Source organism: Amblyraja radiata, chromosome 6, assembly GCF_010909765.2.
Source record: "Amblyraja radiata isolate CabotCenter1 chromosome 6, sAmbRad1.1.pri, whole genome shotgun sequence".
NCBI lineage: Eukaryota > Metazoa > Chordata > Chondrichthyes > Rajiformes > Rajidae > Amblyraja > Amblyraja radiata.
The window spans coordinates 50534577-50561855 of NC_045961.1; the positions used below are offsets into that span (position 1 = coordinate 50534577).

General features: G+C 45.3%; 1 protein-coding gene across 1 annotated transcript in view; it reads left to right on the forward strand.

Moving 5' to 3' along the window:
* The window catches only part of tnfrsf19 (TNF receptor superfamily member 19), a 74123-nt gene that overhangs the window by 42156 nt on the left and 4688 nt on the right, over positions 1-27279 (forward strand). Inside the window, exons 6-9 of the mRNA XM_033022763.1 lie at positions 18070-18234; positions 20444-20572; positions 24568-24670; positions 26032-26455. Of these exons, the coding sequence (XP_032878654.1) occupies positions 18070-18234; positions 20444-20572; positions 24568-24670; positions 26032-26455 (821 nt within the window). The remainder of the gene's footprint in view (positions 1-18069; positions 18235-20443; positions 20573-24567; positions 24671-26031; positions 26456-27279) is intronic.

Here is a 27279-nt window from a genome sequence, read left to right on the forward strand (position 1 = left end):
GACAAATATGGATTCTGTGGTCATAAAATTATGAACAGTATTCAGCCCCCATATCTGAGAAGGATATGCAGGCCTTGGAGTGGGTTCAGAGGAGAATTATGTCAGGGATGATTAGGTTAACATATGATGAGCATTTGATGGCTGTGGGCCTGTACTCACTGGAGGTTAGAAGGATGGAGGGGGGGGGGGGGATGTACAGAATAGTGAACGGCCTGAATAGAGTGAATGTGGAGAGGATGTTTCCACTAGTGAGAGAGTCTAGGACGAGAGGTCACAGCCTCAGAATAAAAGGACGTACTTTAGGAAAGAAGATTAAGTCAGAGAGTGCTGAATCTGTGGAATTCAATGCCACAGATGGCTGTGGAGGCCCAGTCATTAGGTACAGTATTTTTAAGGTGGAGATTGACAGGTTCTTGATTGGTGTCAAGGGTTACACAGAGAAGAGGTTAGGGTTGAGAGGGAAAGATAGATCAGCCGTGATCGAATGGCGGAGTAGACACGATGGGCTGAATGGCTTACTTCTGCTCCTATGACATATGAATTTATGGAGACAGTAAGGTCAACAGCAATTGCTGTCAAACTGTAGGAAACTAGTAACAACCTTCAGGATTGGAGACACACTTCAGAGGCTGGAATCTTGAGTAAAACACAAAGTCCTGGAGTCTGGCAACATTTGTGGAAGGAGTGGATGAGCAACATTTCTGGTCGTGACCCTCCTTCAGACCTTTCAGCAACTTTTGTGCTTTTGTGCATGCACAGGCAAATGCACAAATCCAGAAGTTACAGTCCACGGGTTGTTGCTTCCCCAAGAGAACATAAGGGGAAGAAGCAGGGTAGGTAATTTACCTGCCATGCACAATCATAGCACAAAAATAGGCTCTTCAGCCCACCTTATCCATTCTAACCAAGTTGGCATATTGGACTAGTCCCATTTGTCTGTACAATAAACCTTTATTATTACAGACCTCTTCATAATGGGTTTTGGATATAGCAGACAGTCTCTTTTAAGAACACAGACTGCTAGTTTCACTGCGGAGGCTATTGACATTGACAAGGCATTGAAATTGATAAGCAATCACTTTGACTGGCACTATGAAATGTATCAAACAGCCGTTAGTTTTTAAGCTTGCAGTAACAAAAATACATTTTTAGTTGTTGAAGAGAACTGTATTTGAAAGCAACTCATCGTCTCACAGAATGACCTAGATGATTGGAGTGAATCTTTTACTCAGTTATAGCAGAACATTGGCAGCAACAAACACCATTTATGGAGGCAGTAAGGTCTGTTATAACAGGTTTACTTTAAAGGGCCCTCTCAACCCATCCTATCCATATATCTCCAAATATTGCTTAAAAGTCATAATTGTATCTGTTTCAATAAATTCTTCTGGCCAACTCTACCATTCAATAAGATGTTGGCTGATTTACTTTCTCAGTACAGGTGCACAACCTTTTATCCGAAAGCCTTGGGACCAGACACTTTTCGTAATTCGGAATTTGTCGGCCTTCGGAATGGAAAATCTTTAGCGTAGATTTTAATGGCTGGCTCAGTGGTAGAGTGCTCGGCTCATATCCGCAAGGTCGCGAGTTTGCGCCTTGATCCCGGCAGTTCCTCGGTCGCGAGTTTGAGTCTTCAATGTAGTTTTTTCTTGCAGAATAAATGTCTGTATGAAATGCAGTGTGTTGAATGAATTCCTGAATTTGTAAATGTGACCGCAGCATTGAATCACCTCTCGCACTCATGTCACCCTAGCGGGGCTACATGCCCTAAGGCGACATTTTCACACTCTTATATCCGTGTGCAGCAGAGGCGACGTGCGTTTGGCGCCAAACGTGAGCTTTGGTGAGCTTTGGTGTGCAGACGACATCCTGGAAAAAATGTCCGGTTTCTTCCAGGTAGGCGATATACCCTCCCGGGCAATATACCCACCACTTCTCTTTTATGAAGGGGATTTAGTTCCCCTTTCTTCCAGGACCGACCGGAGGTTCCGCTGTCACCTCTGCGGGCCGCCCTCGGTGAACGTCCTGTCTCCCTGTCCCTGGGATAGTAGGGGGCGATCAAACAGCACAATACCCCCTACCCCTCCAACCCCAGAGGAATCCGTTCCCCGATGGGCCGCTACGGCGACAAGTGGCAGTTCGCCCACAGCTCGAGCTGCGCGACCCCAAGAACAAGACGTACCTTGCACACCATCAGCTTCTGCCCATATGGGGAGCGTGTTCCTCTGGAGTTGGAACGGGGCTGGGCTGGAGTTGCTGATCTGGGATCTCCGTGCTTGCAGTGGGCCTGGGGGTCGATGTCCCGATGAGGGGGCGCAGCTCTGGCTGTGGGCGAACTGCCACTTGTCGCCGTAGCGGCCCATCGGGGAGCGGCTTCTGGTGGTCCTGACGTCTCCGGCCAGTTTGCAGTTTTCCTCTGGAGTTGGAACGGGGCTGGGCTGCTGCTGGCTGTGGGTCTCTGGGATCTCCGTGCTTGCAGTGGGCCTGGGGGTCGGTGTCCCGTTGGTCCTGACGTCTCCGGTGACTGGCACTGGTGGCATCGCCGACATGAAGACAGTGCAAAGCCCCCGCGCCGGTGCAATGGGCGGGGAGCTGGAGAGGGGAGGGAAGGGGTCACACACATGGCCAGGAAGCAGAGGGGTGTAGGTGGGGTGAAACTGAAGGGAGCGACAATCTGCTGCTGCCTGCCCGCTGAGTTAAAAAGTTCCCACGCAAGACTCACGATACACTGTGTATCGTGAGTCTACCGTGGGAACTTTTTAACTCAGCGGGCAGGCAGCAGCATATTGTCAATTATTAACCCTTCCGCGCAATATACCCTCACCTTCTCTTTTATGAATGGGGATTTAGTTCCCCTTTCTTCGAGGACCGACCGGAGGTTCCGCTGTCACCTCTGCGGGCCGCCCTCGGTGAACGTTTTCAAGGACCTTTCTTCAAGGACCGAAAAAATGTCCGCTATTCGGAGGTTTTCGTTATTTGGATCTTCGGATAAAAGGTTGTGCACCTGCCTACCTTCTGCCAACAACCTCCAACCCTGTGTTCCCCTAGCATTCTAAAATATATGAAATTCTTCCTAAAATATCCCAGTAATCATTGTCTCCACAATTCCTCTTAACTAGAGAATTCCAAAGATTCATTATCTTCTGGGTGAAGACATTTCTTCTTGTCTCCGTCCTGAATGGCCGACTTCCTATTTTAAAGGGGTGACTCCTGGTGTCTGGTTCTGGAAATTGCAGAGAAGAAGCATTCTTGCATTTACCAAGCCCTCTAAACCCTATGCATATCAATGGATAGGATAGGTTTAGAGGGATATGGGCCAAAAACGGGCAGGTGAGACTAGTGTAGATGGGGCATCTTGATCACCATGGGCAAGTTGGGCTGAAGGGCCTGTTTCCACGCTGTATGGCTCTGACTCTAAGCCCTGTAAGAATTTTGTGTATTTCAAGGTATCGCCTCTCATTCTTAAAAATCAAAGAGACTAGGTGCAGTCTGTCTAATCTCTCCTCATAGGAAATCTGTCTACCTGATCAAAGTGTATAATATTATGAGAGGCATAGATAGGACAGACCTTTTTCTCAGGATGGAAAGTCAAAGAGTATAGGGCACAGCTTTAAGATTGAGGGGGGAAAAGTTTAAAGGAGATGTGCGGGGCAATGTTTTTTCCTCAGAAGGTGGTGGGTGCCTAGGAGAGGCTGCCAGGGGTAGAGGTGGAAGCAGATATAAAAGTGGCATTTAAGAGGATTCTGAATAGGTACATGGATATGGAGGGATATGGATCACTGGCAGGTAGAGGAGATTAGTTTAACGGCATCAAATTCAGCACAGATGTTGTCGGCCAAAGGGCCTGTTCCTGTACTGCACTATTCTATATTCTAACCCTGCCTTACCAAGAACCAATCCAGTTAACTTTTTTTTGCACTGTCTCTATCAGTGTAGATCATTCCTTGGGTAAGGAGACCATACGTGAATATAGCATTAAAGGTGCGATTCATCATTGATGCCATGTAATGCTGTAATAGGTTATTTACTCTTGCAATCCACTTGCAATAAATATCTATGGCCTTCCTAATTGCTTGCTGTAACTACACATTAACTTTCATTCATCCCATGTACAACAACTCCCAGATCCCTGTCTCTCAGTCTGAAGAAGGGTCTCGACCCGAAAAGTCACCTATTCCTTTTCTCCAGAGGTGCTGCCTGACCAATGAGTTACTCCAGCTTTGTGTGTCTATCATCCCTGTAAGCATTCCTGACTTTCATGTTTATATTATAGAAGCAGAATCTTCTCCTCCATTCAATCATGGCTGATCTATTTTTCCCTCTCACCTCCATTCTCCTGCCATCTACCCATAACCCCTGACACCCTTACAAACCTCCCACTCTTTAAAACTTCTTCCCTTTTGCTATTTTTCCCCCATCAAAGCATATGATGTCACTCTTTTCCACATTATATTTCATAAGCCACGGTCATTCGTTTACCTTTAAGCCTGTTCATATACCTTGGAAGTCTCTCTCCATCTCCCTCACAACTCGTATGGTGCTGTATAAACAGCCAATTTGCTTATATTACACTTGATCCTTTCTCCAGGTCATTGATGTATATTATGAACAGCTGTAGCCCCAGATTCCCATGGCAATCCTCTAGTTCCAAGATTCAAATCCAAAAATTTCTCACCACAGAGAGGCCAAAATTACTTGAATTAATTTTTTACTGCAATGTACAAAGTGCTGAAAATGCTGCACTCAGAAAGAACCTTTTTTATCAGGGTGGAAAATTAAAGTGCTTTAAGGTGAGGGGGGCAAACTTTAAAGGAAATGTGCGGGACAATTCTTTTTACACAGATGGGCGGTGGGGCCTAGAACATGCTGCCATTGCCTGCATATCCATGTGCCTATCCGATAGCCTCTTAAATGCCACTATCGTATCTGCCTCAGCCACCAACCCTGGCAACGTGTTCCAGGCACCCATCACATAGAAACATAGAAAATAGGTGCAGGAGTAGGCCATTCGGCCCTTCGAGCCTGCACCGCCATTCAATATGATCATGGCTGATCATCCAATTCAGTATCCTGTACATGCCTTCTCTCCATACCCCCTGATCCCTTTAGCCACAAGGGCCACATCTAACTCCCTCTTAAATATAGCCAATGAACTGGCCTCAACTACCTTCTGTGGCAGAGAATTCGAGAGATTCACCACTCAAAAATGTTTTTCTCATCTCAGTCCTAAAGGATTTCCCCTTTATCCTTAAACTGTGACCCCTTGTCCTGGACTTCCCCAACATCGGGAACAATCTTCCTGCATCTAGCCTGTCCAACCCCTTAAGAATTTTGTAAGTTTCTATAAGATCCCCCTTCAATCTTCTAAATTCTAGCGAGTACAAGCCGAGTCTATGCAGTCTTTCTTCATATGAAAGTCCTGACATCACTCTCTGTGTAAGAAAGCTTGACCTGCACATCGCCTTCAAACGTTGCCACTGTCACCTTAAAGTTATGCCCTCCTCTCTTAAGAGATCATGAATAGATGACATCTGAAGGAACTACTGAAAACCTGCTGTGGTTGGGCAGGTTAGTCAACATTTGGAAAAGCGAGAAATCAATCTGAAGAATGGTCCCGACCAGAAATGTCACCTAGGTAGACAAAAATGCTGGAGAAACTCAGCGGGTGAGGCAGTATCTATGGAGCAAAGGAAATAGGCAAAGTTTCGGGTTGAAACCCTTCTTCAGACTGAAGAAGGGCTTTGACCCGAAACGGTGCCTATTTCCTTCGCTTCATAGATTCTGCCTCACCCACTGAGTTTCTCCAGCATTTTTGTCTACCTTCGATTTTCCAGCATCTGCAGTTCCTTCTTAACATGAAATGTCACCTATCCATGTTCTTTGGAAATGCTGCCTGACCCATTGAGTTAAACCAGGACTTTGTGTCCTTCAAAGATTAAAATATCAGTTCCCACCAATCAATTCCTGCTATTATCATGCATTGAGTATGTTGATAATGTCAGATCCTCACCTGGATCCGAATGTAATAAACACACCTCCAGGACACTGAACATAAACATTCATCCGCCATTCCTTTACATCCTTGGAACATGTGTCCCCTGACCTTTCTGACTCATGAAGAAAGACTGGATAGACTCGGTTTGTACTCGCTAGAATTTAGAAGATTGAGGGGGGATCTTATATAAACTTACAAAATTCTTAAGGAGTTGGACAGACTAGATGCAGGAAGATTGTTCCCGATGTTGGGGAAGTCCAGAACAAGGGGTCACAGTTTAAGGATAAGGGGGAAATCTTTTAGGACCGAGATGAGGAAAACATATTTCACACAGAGAGTGGTGAATCTCTGGAATTCTCTGCCACAGAAGGTTGTTGAGGCCAGTTCATTGGCTATATTTAAGAGGGAGTTAGATGTGGTCCTTGTGGCTAAAGGGATCAGGGGGTATGGAGAGAAAGCAGGTACAGGATACTGAGTTGGATGATCAGCCATGATCATATTGAATGGCGGTGCAGGCTCGAAGGGCCGAATGGCCTACTCCTGCACCTATTTTCTATGTTTCTATAGTAACATGTGATACATTTAAATATGACGTTAGTTACCATGACAGATAACACTGAGACTGCCATTGGAAGTGGCCCTAGTGGATTGATACAATTAGTATAAAACTTACTGGTTGATTGTGTCTTCAGCCTATCTTTTAGAGGATCACTCCTAATTTTTGAGACCCAGTGTCACGTGCGGCTAGTCCCAATTGTCTGCATTTAGCCCATAGCTCTCTAAACTCTTCCTATATTTCGTTTGGGCAGTTTACAGCTCAGTGGTATGAATGTTGATTTCTCTCATTTCAAGTAACTCCTGCAATATTATAGAAACATATAAAATTATAAAAGCACTGGACAAGCTAGATGCAGGAAAAATGGTCCCAATGTTGGGCGAGTCCAGAACCAGGGGCCACAGTCTTAGAATAAAGGGGAGGTCATTTAAGACTGAGGTGAGAAAAAAACGTTTTCACTCACAGTTGTGAATTTATGGAATTCCCTGCCACAGAGGGCAGTGGAGGCAAGTCACTGGATGGATTTAAGAGAGAGTTAGATAGGGCTCTAGGGGCTAGTGGAGTCAAGGGATATGGAGAGAAGGCAGGCACGGGTTATTGATAGGGGACGATCAGCCATGATGATAATGAATGCCGGTGTTGGCTCGAAGGGCCGAATGGCCTCCTCCTGCGCCTATTTTCTATGTCTATGTTTCTGAGTATGGGTGCCGTCTGTACGGAGCACTGTTCTCCGGGTGCTCCCCCTGTTTCCTCCCGCACTCCAAAAGACGTACAGGTTTGTCAGTTAATTGTCTTAGGTGAGTTGTAAAAATTGTCCATAGTGTGTAGGATAGTGCCAGCGTACAGGGTGATCACTGGACTTGGTAGGCTGACGGGCCTCTTTCCGAGCTGTATATCTAAAGTCTAAAGTCAAGGTAAGTTCTTGCGTACCATGTAGGTCGATGACTCACCCTGTCTTTGGCTAACACCAGAATAAGTTCACTCATAGATAAAGTCAGGCTGTGAACATAATGTAGCATAGAAATGGTAGTACAAAGGAAAACCAGTCAAGATTTTAGATTTCTATTGGATTGTTTCACGAATAATTAAAAAAAATATTTCCTCCTGTTCTATGCAATTCTTTTAAGCTGACTTCTTTGTTTGAGTCCCCAGGGCTTTCATCTGCAAGTCAAAACCAGCCACCTTGTCACAGTGGTATGCAGTTAGACCTCAGAATGTGGGATTATGCTCATGTAGGATTTACTTTTCTTAAACTGTTGTGTGTCTAATAACAGTAATTTTATTTTGCCTTGCAGTCATTCAATTAAGTAAAGCTTTGAAGACTGAAATAACATTTATTGAACTCTCCTATGCACCTCCTAAAGGATCAACAAGTTTAAGAGTACCAACATTTATCATAGTCTTTTCATAAATCTGCCTGTTTGAATGTTCGGTGCAAGAAACAGAGTCCGTAAAGCGCTGTAGTGTGGAACCATAAAGCTTAGTTTAGTTTAGAGATACAGGTAGAACCAGGCCCTTGGACCCACCAAGTCCGCGCCGACTGGCGATACCTGTAAATTAGCACTTATCCGACATACTAGGTACAATTTACAATCTTTACTAAAACCAATTAACCTACAAACCTGTACATCTTTGGAGTGTGGGAGGAAACCATAGCACCTGTGAGAAAACGACACGATCACAGGGAGAACGTACAAACTCTGTACAGACTGCACCCATAGTCAGGATCGAACCCGGGTCTCTGGTCCTGTAAGGCATCAACTCTACCACTACGCCATCATGCTGCCCTAAGTCTAGGCTTTCTTGCTCTATACTGAGCTAACTGATTTAAATTATAGACTGGTCAGACCTACTATCTCAGCGTTTAAGGAACTTTTGCCAGGTGACTCTGCGTGCTGGTCCCAGAAGTGGATCAGCAATCACGCGTTACAATGGGTCCACTCTATTAAACCTCAACTCCAGCAGCAGCATTCCTTACTTTAACTATGCTCTTCTGAATCCCTTCTCCCCTTATCATTTATCTGTACACTGTGGATGGTTCGATTGTAATAATGTATATTCTTTCCACTGGCTGGTTAGCCCGCAACCAAAACTTTTCACTACAGGAGGAAGATTTAATAGGCAACGTTTTCACTCAGAAGGTGGTGGGTATATGGAATGAGCTGCCAGAGGAGGTAGTGGATGTAGGTACAATAACAGCATTTAAAAGACATTTGGACAGTACATGGATAGGAAAGGTTTAGAGAGATATGGACCAAAGGTGGGCAAATGGGACTAGCTTAGATAGGGCACATTGGTCGGCATCGACGAGTTGTGCTGAAGGGCCTGTTTCGGTGCTGTGAGATTCTATGACTCGAACATTTTGGCTTATTGTTTATTCAGTTTTTTGTTTTGAACAACTTTGAAAGAACTTGCAAAAATATATCAAATTCATGTCTTTCTTCAGTTAGCACCCATTCTATTTCAAGTCTGTCATTAAGTACATAGATAGACAGACATAAGTTTGGGTTAACTTGTGAAAGCACACACTTCAAAAACGTGGTCATTAAAGCTTTGTTTCCAGTCAGCAAACACTTTCAAGATTAATTTTAATTTTGCACAATTCCACATAATTGCCTGGGTGATGGCTGCCCTGCCGGCCGTCTGTTCGTCTTTTCACTTTTTGTTATTTTTTAGTTTGTTAAAAGTTTTTGTTTTAATGTTCTTCGGTTTGTTTTATGTGGGGGGATGGGGGGAGGGGATCGGGGGAAACTTTTTTTCAGGTTCTTACCTTCCCGGAGATGTGATAAATTTTCGGATCACATTCTCCGGGCTCTGCGGCCTACCATCAATGGAGCAGGAAGCCTCCTCGGACTGTCGTGAACCCCACCGTGGAGCATGGACTTAACATCGGAGCTGATCCCTTGCCTGGGATCGCTACCACTGCGACCACCGCAGACTTATCATCAAGGGCTCGCAGTCTTCTGGAGAGGATAGTCGGGAAGGTTCGTCCAGCCCTGACGCAAGGTTTGATCGCCCGGCGCGGGGGTGCTGACATCTCCCTGATGCAGGAGCAGATCACCTCGACGCGGAGGACCTGAATGCCGCCGGCTACGGCAGTCAAGAACGTCCCGTCAACGGGGGCTCGAGGCCCACGACTGAGGAAGAACTAAGGGAAGGACGAACTTTTTTTTCGCCTTCCATCACAGTGAGGAATGTGTAGGAGTCACTGTGGTGGATGTTCATGTTAAAATGTGGTTTTGAGTGATCTGTTACTTTTAATTGTATGACTGACCTGGCCAATGAAATTCCTCGTATGTTGCAAAACATACTTGGCGAATAAAGTCTGATTCTGAAAATATGAATGTGAAAATAAGATATATTGTTAGGAACACTGCGTACATTCATGTAATGTTATTTCTAACTCTGTAAATGAAAAGCTTTTGGAGGTATTGGCACCTTACTTTATATTCCAAATAGCAGTCAACTTTATGTTGATTTTTGTTATCATGTTAAAATTGTTCTTTTAACAATATACCTTGGAATGTTTAATTTTAAACATTCCAAGGTATATTGTTGCAATTATATATTAACTATCAAAAATGAAAGGGCTAGAGTGGATGTGTTGAGGATGTTTCCACAAGTTGGAGAGTCTAGAAACAGAGGGCACAGCCTCAATGAAAGGAATCGAGATGAAGAGGAATTTCTTTAGCCAGAGGGTGGTAAATCTGTGGAATTCATCGCCACAGATAGTGGTGGAAGCCAAGTCATTGGGTATTTTTAATGCAGAGATTGATAAGTTCTTCATTAGAAAGTGCGTCTAAGGGGAGAAGGCAGGTAAATGGGGTTGAGAGGGAAAGATAGCTTCGCCACGACCAAATGATGGAGCAGACATGATGGGCCGAATGGCCTATTTCTGCTCTTATTTGTTATGGTCTTATATTTTCAATGCTTATGTTTGAAGTGCCATCAAAATTTCATGGGAATCTTATACTGAGGTTGGATTTAAATATCTTGTGCAAATCAAACAAATACTCGAAACCTGAAATGAAAATAGAAAATGCTCGAAATGCTCTGCCCTTTCAGACAGCATCTGTGGAGAGAGAACCAGTTGCAGTTCAGCTTTCAAATACAAAGAAGCGTATATATTTAAAAAAATCAAAAAGGCTAATGTGTGCTAGGCTTTATAATGATAGGGGGGGGGGGGGGAACATAAAAGGAAGTTTTGCCAGCACCGTACAAAGCCCTATTCAAACCACATCTGGAGATCTGTGCAAATTCTGGTTACCACATCTTACTGTTATGCTGACCTTGAAAGCCACGGAGCACAGGTTCACTGGTAAGATTTATTGCAGCGGACCCCTGGGATGAGATTGCTTTGTAATCTGTAAAATCAAGCTTTTTCCATAATATGAAACTCCTCAGTCATTATTTTGAACAAAGAAATCAAATATATTTGAACCTTCCTGCACTGGAAAAGGTTATTATATTTCTGAGTGAGTGGAAGAAATGGGGCACAGAAAGGCACAGGAACAGGCCATTCGGCCCACAATGGTTGTGCTGACCATGATGCCAAAATCAAATGCAGATTTAATGACCACTCTTCACACCTGCCTTCAGTTTGTGTAGAATGGAACTTCGATGTTGGTTTACACCGTAGATAGAATAGATACAAAATGCTGGAGGGCCCAAGCGGATCAGGCAGTATCTCTGGAGAAAAGGAATAGGTGACGTTTTGGGTCTATACCCTTCTTCAGACTGTTTCTCCAGACGCTGCCTTCCGTTCGTACATGAAAGAGGGTTTAGAAGGTAAAACATAGAACAGTACAGCGCAAGAACAGACCCTTCAGTCCACAATGCCTGTACTGTACATGATGCCAAGATGCCAAAACTAATCTCATCTGCCTGCACATGATCCATTTTCTTCCACTCTCTGCACATCCATGTATTTAAAAGCTCCTTAAGCCATGAGCCAGTTTCCCGCCACTAATAGAAAAATGAAATAAAAAAGAATCATTATGAAGGGAGTAGCAGCATCAAAATTAGAAAATCATGATCTAATCAAGCAGTCATGTGTAAAAGAACGTGCCCCGCGCATTTCCTTTAAACTTTGTCCATCTCACCTTAAAACTATGTCCCCTAATCTTTGATATCTTTGCTATTTCCACCCTGGGAAAATGCTCTGACTGTCGACCCTATCTGTGCCTCTCATAATTTTATACACTTTATCAGGTTTCTCCTCATCCACTGACACTGAAGTGTAACTCCCCGCCAAACGTGAAGATCTTCCGAAACAATAGAATTAAAGAATTACCTCGGGACTAACATTAGTATTGTAATTTTGTTTTCCGAGCATGTGGAATGCCAGTTGGAGAATTTTGAATTTTCACGCAAGGTTTTTACGAAATGGTTAAGATTCCTATCTGCTGCGGCATAGGTAAAGATTTCTCCTGTACAATATTTCTGGTGAAACTGTGATTCTCACTCCATGAAGATTATTTCACAGCATTTTAAGAAACTCCGAGAAAACATGTAGTGACCTGAAGGTACACAAAAAAGCTGGAGAAACTCAGCGGGTGCAGCAGCATCTATGGAGCGAAGGAAATAGGCAACGTTTCGGGCCGAAACCCTTCCTCAGACGGCATTATAACAATAGTGACCTGACATTGACATGGTATTGAACCTACCAGGGACACTTAAAAAAATTAACACTGCCTTGTCAGCTTCAACCTAAGTCAATATTTGGTAGCATTAACAGCTTGCACCTAAACTTTACAATGTTGCACTGATATTAACCAGTAACTCCCCATCGGTGATCCAAGTAGCAGCATTCTTGCTTCTGAATCAGAATATTAGCTACAGGGGAAGGTGGGCAGACTTGGCATTGTTTTCCTGGAATGCCGGGGGTAGACCTGATAGAAGTAAAAACAATTCTGAGAGGCATAGACACAGAACCTTTCTCCCAGGGTGGAAAAATCAAATACTGGAGGGTAATGCCACTGTCCCACTTAGGAAACCTGAACGGAAATCTCTGGAGACTTTGTGCCCCACCCAAGGTTTCCGTGCGGTTCCCGGAGGTTTTTGTCGGTCTCCCTACCTGCTTCCACTACCTGCAACCTCCGGCAACTACCTGCAACCTCCGGGAACCACATGGAAACCTTGGGTGGGGCGCAAAGTCTCCAGAGGTTTCCGTTCAGGTTTCCTAAGTGGGACAGGGGCATAAGGCTTAAATGTGAAGGGTGGGGTGGTACGTTTAAAGGAGATATGCAGGGCAACCTTTTAACACAGGGTGGTGAGTGCCTGGAACATACTGCCAGGGGTGGTGGTGAGCAAAGATCTTAGAGCAGAGCAAGATGGGTTACTCTCACGCAAACGTGTAGTACGCTCATGGGCAGATTCATGGGTGATTATAGGACCCATTTTAGCAACCAGCCCCCGCCATCTTGCTTCCGGCCAAAGATTGGATCTTTGTTTCCGCAGCGGGAGAGGGAGTGTGCGGCCCGGGGAGAGGGAGTGTGGGGCCCGGGCGGGAGAGAGAGGAGGTGGGGCCCGGGCAGCGGGAGAGAGAGGGAGGGCGCGGGAGAGGGAAGTGGGGGCGCAGGGGAGGAGGGGGAGTGTGTGGGGCCGGGGAGAGGGGTGTGGGGCCCGGGGAGAGGGGGAGGATGGGCCCGGGAGGGAGCGGGGTGAGGAGTGTGGGGGGGCCCGGGAAGAGGGAGGAGGGGCCGGGGAGGTGGGGGGCGGGAGAGGGGGTGTGGGGCCCGGGGAGAGGGAGTGTGGGGCCGGGGAGACGGAGTGTGGGGACGGGGCAGCGAGGAGAGGGAGTGTGGGGCCCGGGGAGAGGAGTGTGGGGCCCGGGAGAGTGAGTGTGGGGCCCGGGGCAGCGTGGGTGAGGGGCATAGGAGTGGGAGGAGACATTGTAGTGCCGGGGGAGGCGAGAGGGGTAGTGCGTTGGGGGGGGGGGGGGGGGAGTTTGGGGGGTGGGATAAGGCCTAGTGTGTGAAGTTGCGGGGAGGTTTACAATGTTTCTTATTTAATGTCCCTTGTCTAGTCTGAAATAAAGTTCATCATTGGATCAGAAGAAATATAATTGTGTGTGTTATATGATTATATACATTTATATCACATTCATGTATGAGTGTTTATAAACATTTTATTCTTTAACAAGAATTAACAGAATTATGAACTAACAGAATTATGAATCTAACCCTATATCACACACAAAAACGTCCCCCGCAATGTCAATTACCCTGCGAGTCGGGTCGGGTCGGGTAGGTTCCGGTTACTACAAAATCAACTCAAACACTGCTTGTGAGCCATTTAAAAAGAAATGATTTAAAAAACATTAAAAAAGACAATTACCAGAGTCAAATTTTATTCTTGACAAGAAGTATGAACTGACAGAATTATGAATCTAACCCTATATCACACACACAAACCGTTGCCCCGCAACATTGATTACACTGCGAGTCGGGTCGGGTCAGGTAGGCTCCGGTTACTAAAATGGGCAGGGAAAAATGCCCAGGATCCCCTCCGTAGCGTACTACACGTCAGCCCATTGTATTTAGCAGGAGTGGCCTATCTTGCTCTGCTCTAAGATCTTTGGTGGTGAGGCAGATACAACAATAGTAGCATTTAAGAGGCTTTTGGATAGACACATGGATATGCAGGGAATGGAGGAATATGGATTATTTGCAGGTAGATAAAATATGGTGTTGGCCTGAATGTTAGCACAATCACTGTGGGCGGAAGGGCCTGTTCTTGTGCTCTACTGTTCTGTGTTTTAGGTTTAGATTTATTATAGTCACATATGTACAGTGAAAATTTTGTTTTGCAAGCTATCAAAACAGATCAGATACACCATACATAAATGCAATCAGGTCAAACTCAAGGACAATAGATAGAGCAAAGGGGAAGATACAGAGGGCAGAATATAGATTCAGGAGGCTATGACACTGCTGCCTTACCACGCCTGAGACCCGGATTTGATCCTGCTTACAAGACCACGCCGACCAGCGATCACCCGTGCACTATCCTACACATTAGGGACAGTGTTCCCCCAAGATGGCGCCGCGCGCGGCAGCCTCGCCAGCAGCTTGTGTGTTTCTTTGGACTTTTTGTTGTTTTCAGCGTGTCTGAATGTATGTCTCCCAGTGTGTCTTGTGTGGGGGGTGCTGGGGGGGAATAGGGGAAACCGTTCCCTGTCACTTACCTCGACGGAGATGCGACTTTTCTCCATGTCGCATTTTCGCCCCTCTCGCGGCCTAACAACTGGATTGGAGCGACCTTTCCGACCGGAGACCGGCCCAGAGCCCAGAGCTTCAGCAGCGGGTGCAGCATGGACTATAACATCGCGGAGCTGCGATCCTTTGCCAGGGGTCGCCAGTGTTGGAGCTTCGACTGCGGGGGGCCTGCTGACCAGATCGGTCCGTGGAGCTTCTAGCCGTGGGCGCTACACGGACTTTAACATCGTGGAGCTGCCTGCGATCCTTTGCCAAGGAACGACAGAAGAAGTGCTCTGACCACTGGGCCCGTAGTCTTGGCATCATGAAGCTGCAGTTTCCGGTAGGAACCGGCCGAATTGGGAATTTCAATCCATCCAGATGTCGGAGTTTCGATCACCCTGGCGAGAGGGCCTGTACATCGGGCCATCCGTAGCGGCGACTGCGGAGGGTTCACGGCCCCGACCACGGGTGAACGGAGGAGGAAGATTGACTGAACTTCTGTGCCTTCCGCCACAGCGGGAGGTGCTGGTTCCGCTGTGGTGGATGTTTATGTTTTATGTTGAATTCTGTTATGTATTGTGTTCAGAGGACTGCTCATCCACCCAGCTTACTTATCAGTGAAACTACATCATGACCAATGGCTAACACTGCACCAGGACATCATGAAGCAGATGGCACCACTCAACCCCGTGTTGGAGTGAAATAGATAGATAGACAGACAGACAGACAGACAGACAGACAGACAGACAGACAGACAGACAGACAGACAGACAGACAGACAGACAGAATTAACCTACAAACCTGTACGTCTTTGGAGTGTGAGAGGAAACCAGGGCACTTGGAGAAAACACACACGGGCGCAGAGAGAACGTACAAACTCCATATAGACAGCATCGGTAGTCGGGATCTAAATCGGGTCTCTAGCGCTGTAAGACAGCAACACTACCGCTGCACCACTGTGCCACCCTTCCTCTGTTGATCGGTTATGAATCTGAAAAGACTCTCCCTCCATCTGTCTGCCTGTTCTTGTGTATTCCACACTTTCAGCATCTGTAGCTTTTTGGGTTTTTAGTTATCCATTGTGTCCTGGTCAATATTTGTCCCACAGCCAACAGTGTGTTGAGCAAATATCATGTAATTGGAACATTTCAGCTTGAGCTGCTGAGTAATTTCTAACATTTCCAGTTTTTATTCCAGATTCCTAGCACCTGCATCTTTTTACTTTATCACATTTTCTTTTGTGACTGCGTATGCATATTGGTTTTCAACAGCAACTGGCCTTCAAAAGTAGTTTATTGGTCTTAAGTCACTTTGATGTCTTACATTGGAATGTGAAAGGTGCAGAATGATTGCTTTCTTTTCTTTTATTTGTACCCACCCACATAGAACATAGAACATTACAACACATGAACAGGCTCCAGGGCCAACAATGTCCAAGCCAAATTAATCATCTCTGCCTGCACGTGATCCATATCGCTTCATTCCCTACATAGCCATCTAAAACACTCTACATTGTAGAACATGCTTAAGTAAAATCTTCTTAAAAACGTTACTATTGTACCTGCCACTGGTAGCATGTTCCAGGCACCCACCACTCTCAAGAGTCAAGAGAGAGTCAATAGTGTTTTATTGTCATATGTCTCATATAGAACAATGAAATTCATACTTGCTGCAGCACCACAGAATATGTAAACAGAGTACACTGTGTAAAAAAACATTTGCCGCACTTATCCTTTAACTTTGCCCACTCACCTTAAATCAATGCCGTCTAGCCTTCGACATCTCCACCCCAGTCTTTGATTTCCACCCCGGGAGAACGGTTCTGACTTCACCTTATCTATGCATCTCATAACTATACATATTTCTATCAGGTCTCTCTGCAACATCTGACATTCCAGAGAAAACAATCCAAGTTTGTCCAATCTCTATTTATAACTAATGGCCTCTAACCCAGGCAGCATTCTGGCAAACCCCTCTCTCACTCTCCCGGCCATTGGCTGTGACTCCAGACCACTCTGAGGTCACGAGTTTTGCTTGACCCCACCCAAGCACCTCTCTGCATCAGACATGACCTCTCCCAGCCCCTGGGATTTCATAATTACAGAATAATGAAAGTCATAGATAGAGTGGATGTGGAAAGAATGTTTCCACTGGTGGGAGAGTCTAGGACCAGAGGTCCTAGCCTCAGACTTAAAGGACACTCTTTTAGAAAGAAGGTGAAGAGGAACTTCTTTAATTAGAGGGTAGTTAAACTGTGGAACTCATTGCCACAGGGGGCTGTGGAGGACGTCAGTGGATATTTTTAAGGCAGAGATGGACGGATGTCAAGGGTTATGGGGAGAAGGCAGGAAAATGGGATTGGCAGAGATCAGCCATGATTGAATGGTGGAGTAGACTCGACGGGCCGAATGGCCTAATTCTACTCCTATCACTTGTGTGACTGCCAACCACACCCATCGCTAAGGTCAGGACCATTGCCTTACATCTCCCACACCCACCATTCTGCCACTCAAACTAACATTGCCTCAACCAACTGTCTATCACACTCCCTCATTGCTTTCCCCTTTCCCAGTCCATGCATATGGCCCTCCCAAATCCTGCCTACAATTCCTTGTGTAAATCCTCTCCTTTCTGACCTTACCCCACTATTTACCAGCCTGATCTTATAGAAATGAAAAAATACTGAAAATGGAAACATGTGAGGTAAAAATCATGAGAGGAATAGATCAGATAGACACATAGAGTCTCTTGCCAAGAGTAGGGGAATCAAGAACCAAAGGACATAGGTTTGAGGGGGGGGGGGGGAGATTTGATAGGAACCTGAGGGGTAACTTTTTAACACAAAGGGTGGTGGGTGTACGGAACGAGTTGCAGAGGAGGTAGTTGAGGTAGGTGCTATTGCAATGTTTAAGAAACATTTAGACAAGTACATGGATAGGATGGGTTTAGAGGGATATGGGCCTAACGCAGGCAGGTGGGATTAGGGTAGATGGGACATGTTGGTCGGTGTGGGCAAGTTGAAGGGCCTGTTTCCTTGCTGTAAGACTCTATGACTCTAAGTGGAAAATACTGGAAATACACAACTGGTCAGGCAGCATCTATGAATGGAGAAAAAGAGGCTCTCAGACTTGAAGTGTGAACATTGTTCTGCTTTCCACAGACGCCGCCCAATCTTTAGCCCTGAATAATAGAACTGCTTCATTGTGCATGTTTCACAGTACATATTAATACAGTTGTGAATGATAGCCGAAGTGTGGGATTCAAGATGACGATGTCTTAGACTTGGTACTGACCATGCTTACCATTGCTGTTTTCAGGTAACACCAGAGTGAACCTTGTGAAGATCACATCGACCTCCTCCAGTCCGCGGGACACCGCACTGGCTGCCGTTATCTGCAGTGCACTGGCCATGGTTCTGCTGGCTCTTCTCATCCTCTGCATCATCTACTGCAAGAAACAATTCATGGAGAAAAATCCCAGTTGTAAGTTTACGACCTGAAATTACTCAGAGTTTAGTTTGCGTCAGAAATACAGTGCGGAAACGGGCCCTGCGGCCCTGAAACCGTGCCAACCAACAATCACCCGTACAGTAATTCTATGTCCTACACATCAGGGATAATTTAGAGAAGCTACGTGGTCACTGGGAGAACGCACAAACACCGCACAAACAGCACCCAAGGTCAGGATCGAACCCAAGGCTCTGGAGCCGTAAGGCATCAACCTCCTATCACTGCGCCACTCTGCCACCCTAAGTGTAAATGCATTGTTAAATGATAGTTGATAAGTTATAGGAGCGTAATTAGGCCATTCGGCGCATTAAATCTACTCTGCCATTCAATCATGGCTGATTTAGCATTCCCTCTCAGCCACAACTCACAATGAAGTGTGCGGTGAATGGATTAAGTTGAAAATAACTTTTGCTTCCCAGTCTTTCATTTAGCCAACAATTAACAATTCTTTTCCATGAGGCTCAGAAATAGAACTTCCTTTCATTGCACAAACAACGCCTGCAATTGGATTGGAAACCACTTGTAAACACTCCCACATCGTAACTTCAAGCATAAGGATTCAGACCACACATACACAGCAGCCTTACTTTACCAACACAAAATATATTGTGTGACTTAAGGATTGAACTGGAAGGCAGATGACCTGTCTTAACACGGTGATTGAGTGCAGGCCTGGTGGAGAGGACTAAAATATTTTAAAAACGTTTATCATGAAGAAGGAATGTTTTCAATTATATTAAGCCTGTCTCGATCAATCCCAAATTATCAGCCATGTGCAATAGGCAGCAAAATTCTGAAAATGATTATGCAGCTAGTTACTCATATTTTCTTCATTAATAAACTCTTCAATATGTGGTGCTTATGATCTTGTTTGAAGAACCTGTAAAGCCTGCATAGAAGATTTACGAGGATGTTGCCGGGGCTTGAGGGCCTGAACTATAGGCAGGATGAACTTTATTCCTTGGAGCACCGGAGGCTCAGGGGGGGATCTTATAGAGGTGTATAAAATCATGTGGGGAATAGATAGGGTGAATTAACAGCCTTTTACTCAGAGTAGGGGAATCAAGAACCAGACAACATGGGTTTAAAGTGAGGGGGGCCAAGATTGAATAGGAACTCAAGGGGCAACCTTTTCACACAGAGGGTGGTGCATATATGGAACGAGCTGCCAGAGGAGGTAGTTGAGGCCGGTACTATAACAACATTTAAAAGACACTTGACCAGGATAGAAAAGAATTAGAGTGACATGGGCCAAACAGGGACAAATGGGACTGTTTTAGATGGGGCATCTCGGTCGGTATGGATGAATTGGGCTGATAGGTTTGTTTCATGTTGTATGACTCTATGACCTTAGCTTGGTGCAACACAACAATCTACAATATTAATACTACGTCCTTTATACAAAGATTTAGCTCTCCCACAAAAATAATGTGTGCACTGGAAACGAGACAAAATATGAAGTTTTACCCACATCTAGTGCCTGTTAATATTTAGCTCTTGTGGAACAGGATTAGTGCCCATTGGTATGCTGTTTTTTTTTGTAAAAGGAAAGATTAAAACAGTTCCAGACGTGCAGGAACAGATGTAGTTTTGCAGAGTCATTGTTTTTCTGAAAGTGCTGCTTGGAGTCATAGAATCACACAGCGTGGAAAAGTGCCCTTCAGCCCAACTTGCCCACATTGATCTACATGCCCCATCTACATTAATCCCACCTGTCTGTGTTTAGTTTAAAGATACAATGTGGAAATAGGCCCTTCAGCCCAACAAGTCCGGGTAACCAGCGAGCCCCGTACACCAGCGCTATCCTACACACTAGGGACCGTTTACAATTTTTACCCAAGCCAATTAACCTACAAACCTGTACGTCTTTGGGGTGTGGGAGGAAAGCGGAGCCCCTGGAAAAAACCCATGTGGTCTTGGGGAAAACATACAAACTGGGTAAAGACGGCACCCATAGTCAGTCAGGATCGAACCCGGGTCACCAAAATACACCTGGCCCATATTCTGAGTTAGTCTTGAGTTTTTTTAAATGCTAAGCGTTGGAAAGATGCAGCCCAGAAATCAATGTCACCAAAATACACCTGGACCCTAAAAGAGGGGCAGGGTTACTGAGACCGTGTGTTGAGAATTAGTGAGGTCTTCATAAAAGGCCATTATTTTAACTTTGCTCTTCCTTCCCAAGGGTCAATGAGACTGCACGATGCTCAATTAAATGGGGCAGAACTGTCAACTTCACTTGACAGACAACGGATTAATCTGAGTCCACACCAAACCTGTGCGTACTGTCAGCAAAGTCCAGCACAGACTTGTGGTAAGTGTGAAAAATAGATGTCTAATGTACTGCGTGTTATTAGTGGGAACACTGACACATGCATTACAATGGTCTCCAGTAATTATACTTTCTTACTGTTTAAGACAGCAGAGAGTCACACTTTTATGTACAACTAGACCATGTGGGACCCGTCGGGTCCCGTCCCCTCAATGTGCGGTGGAGGGGGGGGGGGGGGGGGCGGCCTTCTGCGTCACACACACTAACCACCCCCACACACACACACACTAATCCCCTCCCCCCCCCCCCCCCCACACACACACACACTGTTATATTATATTAATATTATTAATTCGCTCCTTTTACCCCATCTCTCACCCTATCCACTCACGCACAGCTCCCAACTGCGCAGGCACGGCTCGAGAGGTAGGGAGGGGGGTAGAGAGATGGGGCACAGAGAAAGAGGGCAGAGAGGCATAGAGAGCAGACGGGCAAAGAAAGAGGCAGAGAGAGCAAAGACAGAGAGAGGGCAGACAGAGAGCGAGAGAGAGAGAGGGAGGCAGAGAGAGAGAGAGAGAGAGAGGGGACGGAAGTGGACCCGAGCGAGACCGTGGGTGGACGTCGACCCGAGGACCGCGAGCGAGGCGGCAGGCGGGCGTTGTGCCGAGGACCGCAAGTGAGGTGGCCTGCATTCGTCGACTCGAGGGTCGAGAAATAAAGCATGAAATGTTCTGATAAGATGATTTGGACTCATGGGGAAAAATGTCAACCGGAATATGTAAATATATTATCGTTACCGCCTAGTTTTTTCACGAAGATGTAAAAACACACACATATACACACTTACAAGAACAGAGTTTTAGAGGTACACTAGACCAAGTCTAGTTGGGTCCCGCCCCCTCAACGCGCGGGTGTGGGGGGGGCAGCCTGTGGCGTCACACACACACACTAACCCCCCCACACACACCACACACTTACCACCCCCTTGATATTATATTAATATTATTAATTTGCTCCTTTCACACCATCCACTCACCCATAGCCCCCAACTCGCAGGCACAGCTAGAGAGGGAGGGAGGCAGAGAGGGCAGGGGCAGAGACAGAGGGCAGCGGCAGAGGGTAGAGGACAGAGGCAGAGGGCAGATGCAGCGGGTAGAGGTAGAAGGTAGAGGGCAGGGGCAGAGGCAGAGAGAGGGCAGCGACAGGCAGCAACCTCCCCACCATGCGCCGACACAAGGACCCTGAGCGAGGGGTGAGGCGGCGAGTGGGTGAGGGGGCGGGCGGGCGAGCGATGACCAAAGGACCGTGAGTTGGGCCGCCGCAGTCTTCAGCTATGATCTTTGGTCTTCAGTCCAGGGCCCGACTTCAACTCTGGCTGCATCTTTTGCATAACGGGGGGGAGGAGGGAGGGTTGGGGGGGTGACGTCACTCGCAGCGCGAGGAAGAAGGCACGCAGACCTATTGTGACTTCATCAGCGAAAGACAGTCGTTTTTAAATTCAAAGTTTTGTCAGAATTTTGAACATTTTCATTAATAACTCGAGAAATAAAGCATGACATTTTCAGATAAGGCGATTTTAGACTCCAGGGGAAATATGTCTACCGGAATATGTAAACATGTTACCGTTACCACGTCGTTTTTTCGCGAAGATGTGATTATACACAAACATACACACAAATAAATACACATCCAAGATGAGAGTTTTATAAGTATAGAGATTGATGTAAGATGAATGCAAGGGTAGAAAATAATTTTCAAGGTGTTTTCATGCGCTATTCATCTGACTCTGTTGCCCATATTAATTTTAATTTAATGAAAGAAATATAGTATTTGCTGATATCTCCATTACTAATCAAACCAGGCAATAGTTGTTAATAATATTACTACTTTAATAAATCTTTGCTTTTCCAAAGTCGAATTACATGTTGTCCTTCATGGATTTGAGTTTAGGAGTAAGGAGGTCCTAAGGAGGTTGTACAGGGTCCTGGTGAGACCGCACCTGGAGTATTGTATGCAATTTTGGTCTCCTAATTTTTGAAAGGACATTATTGCTAGTGAGGGAGTGCAGCGTAGGTTCGTCAGGTTATTTCCCGGGATGGCGGGACTGACATATGATGAAAGAATGGGTCGACTGGGCTTGTATTCACTGGAATTTAGAAGCATGAGAGGGATCTTATAGAAACATATAAAATTCTTAAAGGATTGGACAGGTTAGATGCAGGAAAAATGTTTCCGATGTTGGGGGAGTCCAGAACCTGGGGGTCACAGTATAAGAATAAAGTGTAGGCCATTTAGGACTGAGATGAGGAAAACCTTTTTACCCAGAGAGTTTTCAAATCTGGGGAATTCTCTGCCACAGAAGGAAATGGAGGCCAATTCACTGAATGTTTTCAAGAGAGATTTAGATTTAGCTCTTTGGACTAGAGGAATCAAGGGATATGGGGAAAAAGGCAGGAACGGGGTACTGATTTTAGGTGATCAGCCATGATCATATTGAATGGCGGTGCAGGCTCGAAGGTCCGAATGGCCTACTCCTGCACCTATTTTCTACGTTTCTATGTTTTCTTTGTAGTCCCACCTGCCTGTGTTTGGCCCATATGCCACCAAACCTATCCTACCTGCGTACCTGTATAACTGCATAGCTTAAAGGTGAGAGGGACAAAGTTTAAAGAAGATGTGTGGGACAACTTTGTACATATGAGTGCCTGGAATGCACGGCCATGGATTTGTTGTTGAGGCAGATACAATAGTGGCATTTAACAGACTTGTGGATAGGCACATACTGTAGATATGCAGGTAATGGAGGGACATGAATTATGCACAGGTAGATACGAGATAGTCTAGGTATCATGTTCGGCACGGACATTATAGAACAAAGGGCCTGTTCCTGTGCTGTCCTGTTCTATGTTCAATAGTTTGAGGCTTTTTTTTTTGCAATAGTTTACCATAGAATCAACTTTGGGGAAGGCCATATTTGACATAGCAGCAACTAATTAGCCAGGTTCAGTTCACAGTTTAATGTTGTTCGTCAAATAGCAATTGTTAAATGAGTGTAGAGAAGAGGGACATTTACAAAACACTACCATCATTCTAGATTCAGATGAGCCGGCTTGCATGTAATGAGCCAAAGAGTGCAGATTGGGCACATCTGTTAATAGATAAAATTACCTGCATATCAGTGGGAGGTGCGGAACAAAACAAGGATTTAATATGGTTTATAATCTTGAGGCAGGAGCTCTGCGTACAAGATATAAACAGCTGACTCAAGACATAAGGTGATAAAATTACAAGTAGAGGAACACAGCATGCAATGCCACATATCCTGGAAAAATACAAAGAACAAGAAGTAGTAGGACAGTGAGAGGGGCAAGGAATAATAGGAAGCCAAGTGTCACCTTTGTCACTCTGGGGGTGGTAGGTATGTGGAATGAGCTACCAGAAGAAGAGAGGCATGTACTATCACAATGTTTAACAAAACATTTGGACATGTATATGGATAGGAGAGTTTTAGAGGGATATGGGCCAAACATGGGCAAATTGGACTATCTTCGATGGGGCATCTTTGACGGCATGGACGAGCTGGCCTGATCGGCCTGTCCCAATGCTATATGACTATGAACTGCAAAATAGGAATTGGAAAAAAGAAAATTGGCACAAAATGTCCCAGAATTATATAGGGTGGCACAGTGGTGCAGCGATAGATCCAGGGACCTGGGTTCGATCCTGACTAAGGGTTCTGTCTGTACAAATTATGTACGTTCTCCCTGTAACCACCTGGGTTTGCTCCAGGTGCTCCGGTTTCCTTCCACACTCCAAAGACATACATGTTTGTAGATTAGTTGGCTTCTGTAAATTGCAAATAGTCCCTAGTGTTTGGGATAGAACTGATGTACGGGATGATTGCTGGTCAGTGGGCTGATGTCTCTAAAGTCGACTTGTCCACATTATGAAGGTGATTAGGAACATAGACAGTGTGGACATTGTCATCCTCTCTTGTCTATATTGCCTCACAGCAACCACTGTATTTTTTCTTGAAGGTCCTGTTCACTTGGTTCCATCGTGCTGTTTTGATGATACCTGCAGCCTGGAGTACAGCAGTGAAAGCTCCTATCCTCCATCAGCATCGGAGCATCTTAAAAGGTAAATGCATCTTAAAAGGTTAAAAGGTACATTCGGATGAACTATCCCATTTTTTCATCCACTCCCTACAAACCAAGGGCAATTTACAGAGGCCAGTTAACCTACAACATTGCGCTTCTTTGGAGTGTGGGAGTAAATCGGAGCATCCGGAGAAAATCCACGCGGTCACAGGGAGAATGTACAAACTCTCTGCAGATGAAACCCGGGTGTCTGGCAATGTAAGGCAGCAACTCTACCGCTGTGCCACCCCTAATGAAATTTGTTTAATTTTTCTCTCGTGTACTAATTCATTAACTCATCAACAGGTTGTCTTGTACAACTCAATCTTATGGCAAACCTGGCTTCACCTCTATTAGAAATGCTCCCTCACTCCTATCCATCCTCTTACACCTTCCCTGCAACTTAAAACTATACCGTTTTCTCTCTTTCCCAATTCTAATAAAGGGCCTTCAATCTGAAATGTTAACTCTGTTCCTCTTTCCACAGATGTTGTCTAACCTGCTGTTAGACAACATCTTCCACGCATTTTCTGCTTTTATTTTTGATTTACATCATCTGCATTTTAATAGATCTTCAATTACAGTTGCAAAATGTGTTGTATCGTACGCATGTATCATTCATAAGACCATAATACATAGGACCAGAATTATTCGGCCCATCGAGTCTACTCCACCATTCACTCATGGCTGATCATGTGTTTTTCCCTCTCAACCCTGTTCTCCTGCTTCTCCCCATTACCTTTGACACCCTTAACAATCAAGCAGCTATCAATCTCCGCTTTAGAAATACCCGATGGCGGCCTCCACTGTCGTCTATGGCAACAGATTCACCACCTTCTGGCTTAAGATATTCCTTCTCCTCTCCATTCCAAAGGTATATCCTTTTATTCTGAGCCTGTACATTGATCACATGTCAAGCACAGAGGCAGATAAGGGGTGGAACAGTGGTGCAGTGGTAGAGATATTGCTTTACTGCGTCAGAGACATGGGTTCAATCGTGACTATGGGTGCTGTCTGTATGGAGCTTGTATGGTTTGTACGTTCTACCCGTGATCTGCGCGGGCTTTCGCCGGGTGCTCTGGTTTCCTCCCACACTCCAAAAACATACGGATTTGTAGGCTAATTTGCCTCGGTAAAATTGTAAATTGTCCCTAGTGTGTATGATAGTGCTAGTAGAGTGATCACTGGTCGTCGCAGAGTCGGTGGGCTGAAGGGCCTGTTACTGCATTGTATCTCTAAACTGAACTGAACTGAACTAGACTGATGTCTTGCACTGGTGATAACAGCTTGAGCAACTTAAGTATGCCAGTTGGCCTTTGTCAACCAACATGCTGACTGTAACATGCTCTCTTTTTCCCACAGGCCCAAGGACTGTGGTCGTAATATACTGCCTTCTCTCCTGGATGTCTTTACGCCCTCTTTTGATAGCAATGCCTCAGAAGCGTGGCCTCTCATGCGAGGCTCCAACTGCAGTGTCACTGGTTCATCCTGTGAATCACTCCACCATCCATCAGACGTTGGAATCTCTCCTGAACACATCGCTGCTTTGACCCAAAACTCAGAAGCCCCGACAACCCCACCTTCAGATACGTACCAGAAGGAAGAGGGTCAGCCTGAGTTACTTTGTCTGCAGTCTCTTTCTGTTGAGATAGAGGGAACTAATGTAGAGGGCGAGAAACAAGAAGGTGCAGCACATCTCGGACATCTCCCATCAATAAACCATGGAGGGCAAGAGGAGAACCAAATGGAGTGCAATGCTGAGCAAGTTCCAAATGCAGATCACGGGGTAAGGCATAATAATTCCATTAACAATAACGTTTCATTAGAAACTTGATCTATATCATCTGTATAATGCTGACTAGACTATTCCTCAGCAAATTTGGATATCAGTTTTTAGTTTAGTTTGGAGACACAGCGTGGAAACGGGCTTAGAAACGATGCCGACCATCGATCACCCATTCACTAGTTCTATGTTATCCCACGTTTACATCCTACACACTTGGGGCAATTTACAGAGGCAAATTAACATACAAACCAGCACATCATTGGAATGTGGGAGGAAACCCACGCGGGGAGAACGTACAAACTCCGCACAGACAGCACCCGTAGTCAGGATTGCACCCAGGTCTCTGGCGCTGTAAGGCAGCAACTCTACTGCTGCGCCACTGTGCCGCCAGTATTACTTTGTAATAAAGAAGATTCAAGAGTGTTTTAAGGCCATATGTACCAAAATGAAACAATGAAATTCTTACTTACAGGAGCATAACATGTCTGTAAACACAGATAGATAACAATACACAAACAAAAAAAGTTTAATATAAAAAATACCATAGTGCAAAATAAGACAAAAGCTCGAAATCCCTAGTTCACTCAAGATGGTTCGTAATCCAAAGTTTAGTTGGTGTTTACAGTGCTCAACAAGGTGTTCCTGAAACTGGACTGGACTGATGATGCTGGCTGCCTTTTTCATACAGCAGTTCCTATAAATCCCTTCGATGGTGGGGAGATCAGTATTGAAGAGGGAGTAATGTGTAATAGTCAGATATAATCCTATCTTGACAAGCTAAATGGGTTGGGTCTGTAATTTAGAATAAGGAATAATCGTGTGGA